This window comes from Aphanomyces astaci (assembly GCF_000520075.1).
Source record: "Aphanomyces astaci strain APO3 unplaced genomic scaffold supercont1.14, whole genome shotgun sequence".
In the NCBI taxonomy this organism is placed as follows: domain Eukaryota; phylum Oomycota; class Saprolegniomycetes; order Saprolegniales; family Verrucalvaceae; genus Aphanomyces; species Aphanomyces astaci.
This window is the reverse complement of record NW_009798277.1, coordinates 1,167,829-1,175,786: the sequence shown is the minus strand read 5'-3', so window position 1 is coordinate 1,175,786 and position 7,958 is coordinate 1,167,829. Positions and strand designations below refer to the sequence as shown.

The following is a 7,958-nucleotide window of genomic DNA, read 5'->3' as shown; positions in this document are numbered from 1 at the left end:
TCGCCTACTAGTGCGTAGTACAGTACTCGACGAACTCAGTGTCGATTCATTTGCGTTGTACCGGTACATCGTTGTTGTTCGAGGGGCACATTGGAAATGAAGAAAAAAGCGACGTTGTATATAATGCCACGCATGATGTTCGACACAATCTACATGTGTGCAATGTGAATTTGAGTGAATGCAGTAAAGCACTACTACGTAGTAATTCTGGGGCTTAACGACAAGTAGTACAAGTTTGGAATTTGAGCACTAGGTATGCGCATGTAGAAAGGAGATGCTCACCACCACCGATGTTGTTATTCAGCTTTGATCGCTTCCATTGTAGCGATGTGCACCCCATTTGATGTACGAAACCCAAAAGTTATACAAACCCTCTGTAGAACCCTCTACAATAATTACCCCCCAGCCCTATGGACAATGCGCATTCTGTATTCTACCGCTAGCGCACTCAAATATGCAATCTACACACTGAATCTCATACTTCTAGAGAATTCACTTAAACAATTACAGTATGCAGCGTGGGGGGATGCTGTGGAGTAGAATTACTGTGGAGGGTACCGAAGGGCTGTGCATGGTGTAAACTATGCAGGGGTTGCACATCGCTGCAATTATAACATCAACACTACGAGGTAATCATAATGACGTGAGGGGTTACTGTAGACATATTGGTTGTGTGTGCACCCTAATTTTGTTGTGACGGAGATATTACCTCATGGTGGAGTTGGTTGGTGTTGCCCACACCACCAACCAACTCCACCATACAATCCGCCATTCTTCCCGCAACACCCCATACACCTCTCGCACGTCAGGCTTTCGTCCACATGTCTGCGATGCTCGTCATATTCAACACAAGTACGTCCACGCATGCAGCAATACTACCAACCAAGGTCCACACCGCACGCAACTGTCAGTGTCCCTTGACAAGCATGTACTAGTAGCCATAGTCTAAACTTGTGAACAGGAAACCCAGGCATGTTCCAAAGAACCGCTTCTAACATTAATTGAAAAATAGTACTAGGGGTACTCGGAAACAAAAATCCACGTGATCGAACTCGGGACCCTTGGGTTGAAACACTGACGCACTAACCATTGAGCTGTAGATTCCAGTTATATTGTATCAAACAGAGCAATACACGGTTGTCATATTTATTTCCAGATGGCATCACTATACTCCACAAGTTAATTTTTCGTGTACAAGGATTACCTTTGTCAGGATATATGAAGTATTTGTACTCATAAGGAGCTGCACAGCCCCATCTCATCTTCCCATCTGTTGGACAGCTGGTTAACAGTTGCCAAAGTGCTTGAACGGTTTTCAGTCTGCGTTGGTCGGTATTCAGATTTCTTGAACAGGTTTTCCATGGTTACCGGGGTGATATTTGATATTGTCGCTTCCAGTTAGTACCGGCTCAAGGGGGGACAACTGATATCGTTGTTTACTGTTAGTACCGGCTCAAGGGGGGACATATGAAATCGCGCTTTACGGATACTACTATTAATAGTACAGTGATCCCTCATAATGATAATCCAAACTCACTGTCAATTATATTATACTCCGGATATATTTCATTTTCATTACCGTATGCTGCAACCATTCGAGTGGTTACAATGTACCGTACTATATACTGTACTGTAGTACCGTACTATATACTGTACTGTAGTACCGTACTATATACTGTACTGTAGTACCGTACTATATACTGTAGTACCGTACTATATACTGTAGTACCGTACTATATACTAGTACCGTACTATATACTGTAGTACCGTACTATATACTGTAGTACGGTACATTGTAACCGTAACCACTCGAATGGTTGCAGCGGAGTAATGAAAATGAAATATACCCGGAGTACTACGTAACGTTAGTACTTACTCCACAGTAGTTAATCGGACTACTACTAGTATAAGTTATTACTACGTAGTACTACACAGTAGTTAATCGAACTACTGTAGTAGTTCACAGTAGTCCGATTAATTTCATACAGGTAATATCTGTAACGTGCATTTTTTCGACAAGGGGACCAATACATGGACTAAACCTTCTTGGTCGATGTGACCAAGAAGGTTTAGTCCATGTATTGGTCCCCTTGTCGCAGAAGATTTACTACTGTAGTACTAGACTAGTAGTACGTAGTACTACTGTAGTACTAGACTAGTAGTACGTAGTACTACTGTAGTAGTCCAGTTCTTGGTCGCTGAACATTCATGTCCATGCTTGTCTAGTAGTTAGTACCATATGCTTCTTGGCCGCTTCGGGTGCCGTTTCAGCCTCTGAACTTCTAATTGGCTAAAACTCGACAATTCCGGATATCATTTCAGTTCCTATCCGGTATGATGAGGCGGGCACGCATTTTCACGATATTTTTTGAAATTCAGAGAGTCATTTTTCAGCGCACAAAATTACGCCCACTGCAGCGTAATATTAGCGATATAATTTTGTGCAGGCGGTGCCTTGGCGAGGAGTGAGCCCTATCGTACTCGTCACCGAGTGTACTATCGATACCTTTTGTTGGGAAAAGCGTCTCGTAGGCGGTAGATAAGGCATGTTCTACGACAAAGCACTTTTACTTGGAATTTGTATTGTTCACCATTTAATGGGTTCGTGCTGGATACCCCATACGGTTTCCACAGTACTTCAAGGCCGCACACCTACTAGTACACACCAGCAGGTCGACATAGAATTTTCAGACCAATAGTGATTTGACTGGTCAAGTCCCCGTAAAATTATGGGGATGTCCCCAAAATGTTCAGTTATTGGGACGTCCGAGCGAAATGGGGACAAAAACACCCGGATACATCCCCAAATTATCCGTAACTTCAACGGTACCACTGTTGTATCAGGTTTTGGGGATAGGGACATCGATATAGGGACTCCCGTTGGAGATGCTCTTTGATTGGCTCAGAAATTCATCCCCTCTGCGAGCAACCATCTCTGTAGTGGTAGTGAACCAGTGTTGAATTTGCTATCTTAGTCAGAATTTAACGCTAACGTTATAGCACCCTTCGTTCCCGCGCTCTGATATACCACACCCACTCCTCGTTCGAATTCGCTTTCACTGTACCCTTCGTACTTTGGAGTATCCAATAGAATCCGTCGTCGGAATGGGGTGTCGGAATGAGTATCTTTGGAATATTCATGGTATTAATAACACTTTAGTATTTACAGTTAGAAGAAATCTGGAAACAATCCGACATAACGTTAATGTTAAATTTCCGCATAAATAAATAATTCGACCAATAAGCGTAGAGTACAATGTCCGGAGACAATAACCTCAAACTTGCCATGGCTTCCACGCTTGGCCGAAAGAGTTGGCGAGCCCTAGGCGTGCATTCCCCAATTTTCTCCGATGAAAGTACCATCGTCGCTTGCTATCGCTGCCGCGTTTGCCGCCGCGTCTACGCCGGACCCCAAGTTCTACGGCATCAACTACGACACCCGTACCTCGGAGTGGGGTGGGTGCAAGGACACTACCGAGATCGACACGGACTTCGTGGCTCTCAATCAACTCACTGGTCGCATCCGCATCTACGGTATAGACTTTAACTGCACCAAGCTCGTGCTAAAAACCGCCGCCAACCGCGGCTTCAAGGTCTGGCTCGGCATGTCGAGCGAGGTCGGTGTGGACGCTTTGAAGGGGCTCGTGGAAGACGGAATGATCAACAACGACGACGTCCTCGGCGTCGAAGTGTCGAGCGAAGCCTTGAACCGGTACTACGTGCTAGGACCGGGCAATACGGCCGGCACCAGCGACCGCCATGGCATCGAAACCGTCCTCGACCACCTCAGAACAGTGCGAAGCTACCTCCGCTCCCAAAACTTAACGTTCCCCGTCGTGATCACCGACACCATGGACATGTACTCGATGTTCCCCCAGTTGTACGAAGCCGTGGACATGGTTGCTGTGAACCATTTTTCGTTCTGGGAGAACAAGACGGCGCAAGAAGGCGCGCACTTTACGTTCACGCGCTTCCAGGAACATCAGTTCCTCGCCAAGCGCGCTGGCAAGCTCATCGAGCTGCACGCGACCGGCTGGAGCTCAGTGGGTGAGGAACCCATCTCCTGGGACCAAGGCATCTTCACCCGGGACTTACGCAACCTGGTGGCGCTCCAGAACCTCAATTCGTACTACTTTACCGCGTTCGACTCAAGGTTTGGGACGAACAAGATTGAACGCAGTTTTGGCATTAAGGACGTGAACCGCGATATGAAGTTTAATATGCGCCTCCGAGTCAAGCCGCTCTATCCGGTTCGCCTCTGGGCGGCTGGAGGCAACGTGATCAAGGCGTACGGCTACTGGAACACCGACGACTCGGCCAACAAGAATCCTGGCCGCGTGTATGCTGCGAAGCCGTACATCGGTCCACCGGGCAACTTGAACGACGAGATATGGCAGTGGGATCTCGAGTATAACAGATTGTACTCCACGAGCTCGAATATGTGCTTGGAGTCTTTTGGGAACGAGGCGCGGACCCTGTACACCGCCCCCTGCTCTGAGGACGAACCGAACCAAAAGTGGAAATATGCGAACAAAACCATTGTGAGCCAGAACCACGCCAGGTTTTGCATTCACGTGGATGTGGACCACCCACCGAACGATGACGGGACCCTCGAGGTCGCGATATTCCCGTGTAACAGGCTCCCGCACCAGGAGATTTCCTTGCAGGGGACGTCATTCGAGGCCCTGGAGATCAAAATCAAGGCGCACGGCGGCATCCTGACCGAGACCTTGGGCAACCTGACGTGGCAAACCACCCGCGTAAAAGGCCTGCAAAACCTTGGGAGGCAGACGTGGACCTACAACCCCGTCACCCAGCTCATTGCGAGCAGCTCGCGAGATTATGAGAATCGCCATTGCTTGGAAGCGCCCTGGCGCATAAACAGCGCCCGTCTGGTCTTCAAACTGTGCAGCTCCGACGTCAACCAGAAGTGGGTCGTGAATGACATCACGGGCCAGATCCATCATGCGACGCACATTGGGTTTTGCCTCGACGGCCACAATAACGTCGACGGACTCGTGTACTTGGCGTGGTGTGATAAAAACAACCCCAACCAGCAGTGGAGCATCAAGCCCCTCAGGGCCTGAATATGGGGGGGATATGAGCACTTGGACTGTCTATTGCACTTGTGTAATGTTGTACTTCAAGTAATGTATTGTCGATATGATGCAAATTTGGGGAGGATCGCGCCGACCAAACCGATCCACAATCGATCTGATTGGTTGAATTCCTTTGAGAAGGTTTTGATTGGTTAATAATTTTGAGCTCATCTGAAGTAGCCAATCAAATCGATTTAACTTCCAACGAGAAACCACATCACAACACGAAATTTCACTCGAAAGCACAATACATCGTTTTGTGTTTATTCTAATACTTCAAGTATGTAAACTGGAGCGACATGGGGGGAGAATGGAATCGACCAACATATCCTCTTACTCAAAATTTGGACTTCAACATTGTGCTGATTCACCAAATCCATCGACCGATTCTTTGTACTACTGACTTATGTATGTCGAAATGTCACACTAATTTTGAAGTCACACACTAATTGACTGTGAATTGGTCAAAGAGTGGGTTTGATTAACTACTGTACGTAGTACTTGAATTGTGTTGTGGGTTTTGATTGGTCGATCGATTCTCTGCCGATTTATTGCTGCTCATTCGATTGAACACCTCCACTCCAATTTCGAATCGACTTGACAATAACCGAATAAATGTACAGAAGAATTGGTAGAAGTATGTAGCCAACCAGATTGCAGGAAACCATCATCAAATCTAATTAGTGTGAGGCTTGATTACGGTAGTATGATTCCAATCACCACAGGACAGCTTTTTTTACATTAACAGTAAGCGAGATCACACCCCGATATTTGCCCAATCAATATTTCAAAATTTGGTTTCATGAACCTCTTTTAATTTTTTGGCGAAAAATGCGAAATTTGTGAAAATATTGAATTCCCCAATTTTTTTTATCCAGACAGAGAATTTTTCGTTTTTTGCCGATTAATTGCAAATAGCCAAAATATCGAAGATTTTGGCCTTTTTTTTGACATCCAGACTCTCCCTAACCAAAACAGCAAGGTGAAATAGGCAATTTTGTATGCAGCGCAAGGTAAACCACCTTGCGAATTCCATACTACTACGTAGTACTTCAGCCCTGCTGGAGGAGATCTTTTTTCATATATGGACTCCAACCCCATAACATATTTTTGAAGTACTTTACCAAGAAATTATCCCATCAGTTACTTCCTAAACTACCCTGGTTTGCAAATAGTTGTCGATTTTGACTATGATATGCATGATTCCTCGAAAAATACTGATTAGTTTAGAGACCTTCTATAATTAAAACCGTAACTTATCTACAATATTATACTAACGTAATAAATGACCAATTTATATCACTGTACCAATTTATGATCACTCCCATTGAGCCAATCATGTCGAGGTATTTTTTTACCCCAAGCCTCCAATACATTATACTGAATGAACTCGATACATTACACATGGTAACCATGCCGAATCATCCGGACATTCGACGACTTGAAAATGGGAAAGTACCTTTCCCTGCCCCGCAGATAACCTAAAATTGCTAAATGCTTACTAGTACTGTATCATGGATAGTGTGGGTGCTTGTCAGGGTAATCACAGGTGTCGAAGACGACACAGACCTACCGTATTCCCCATCTAACTGTACCCAAGCATTATCGTTACCCCATACTTTCACGCGCGTAGATGCCATGGCTATTCACAGGCATCCGGGACTCCCGTTGGAGATGCTCTTAAAATGAAACGATTGGAACAGGTTATCCGGACCATGTGTTGGAACTGTCCGACCAAATATTCTTGAAATACATAACCTTGTAAACTAATATATTACCTGACCATAATGCATAATTTGTATGCATCAAGGTATACACAGTTCAAGGTTAAAATAGTGATCATAAATTGGTCCTCAAAAATAGAGTAAACTTGCTTGGAAAGTGGGCTTTTTGTATTAAAAGCACATCTTCAAATGTAATAATTTGATTATGAAGTGAAAGCTCTGTGTTCGGTTGTTAAGAATCACTTCACAAAATGTGAAAAGTCGTCCTGTGAGCCGAGATAAGCGAATTCTACGGTGACTACTCCGAAAAAGTGATCATAAATTGGTCATTTACGTTAGTAGATCGTAGTTACTCCAAATCTAACATTCGCAGGTCCAGCGAAGGAATACGATACGCGACCCTGGAACGATAAGGAAACAACCACGAAAAGCATGGCATGACTGGGTGCTATTGCGAAGTAGTAGATACACACAAGGGAAAGCCTTCGTGACAATCAAATGGAACAGTCACACAAAAGATTTGGGCTATTCCACATGTCAAGAAGGGGCACTTTGGCCGTTCTTGCTTTGGCCTTTTTCGCCGAGGTTCGGTCACTTACGGATAATATCCGGTCATCCGGAATTATCCGGTGTTCTCTTTCTGTAGAAACCGGACTGCTTATGCCCAATCATAGGTCAGCTAAACAGTCCGTTAAAAATCATCTTTGGTTTTGCCCTCGACCACACAAGTGTTCTTCGTCGTCGTTCCTCCCAGGTGCTATCCCCTTTATCGTCCCTCTTGACAGGTTATGAGCCTCCTCCCTTCTTCTGTGCAGCCCTTCGTGGGCACCCCACTCGACGACCTACGGCCTCTGGCCTACACCTTGTGGAAGACGGACTTCTTGTCCCAAGCGACCTCCCGCGACCTTGCTGAGTTCTACTCTACAATGGACTAATCCCCTCAAGGCAACCGCATTGATGCGCTCACCATCAGCAAGATGTACCTCGAACTCGATCAAGTCGAGCACTCTGAGCTCTATGTTGTCGACCCGACTCTGTCGGAGACCGATTGCGAAGCGCGTCTCGCTGAGATCAAGGCGCACACCACCGCCATCCAACGCGAGGTCATTGCCCGTGAGGCGACCAAGAAACTGGC

The 7,958-nt window shown here is 45.7% G+C and overlaps 1 protein-coding gene across 1 annotated transcript; it reads left to right on the top strand.

Moving 5' to 3' along the window:
* Positions 1 to 3,350: 3,350 nt before the first annotated feature.
* Positions 3,351 to 5,173, top strand: H257_07200 (hypothetical protein; the record flags this gene model as incomplete). Its single annotated transcript, XM_009832646.1, has 1 exon — positions 3,351 to 5,173. One exon carries the CDS (start codon positions 3,351 to 3,353, stop codon positions 5,085 to 5,087), a length of 1,737 nt encoding a protein of 578 aa, XP_009830948.1. The 3' UTR covers positions 5,088 to 5,173.
* Positions 5,174 to 7,958: the final 2,785 nt, after the last annotated feature.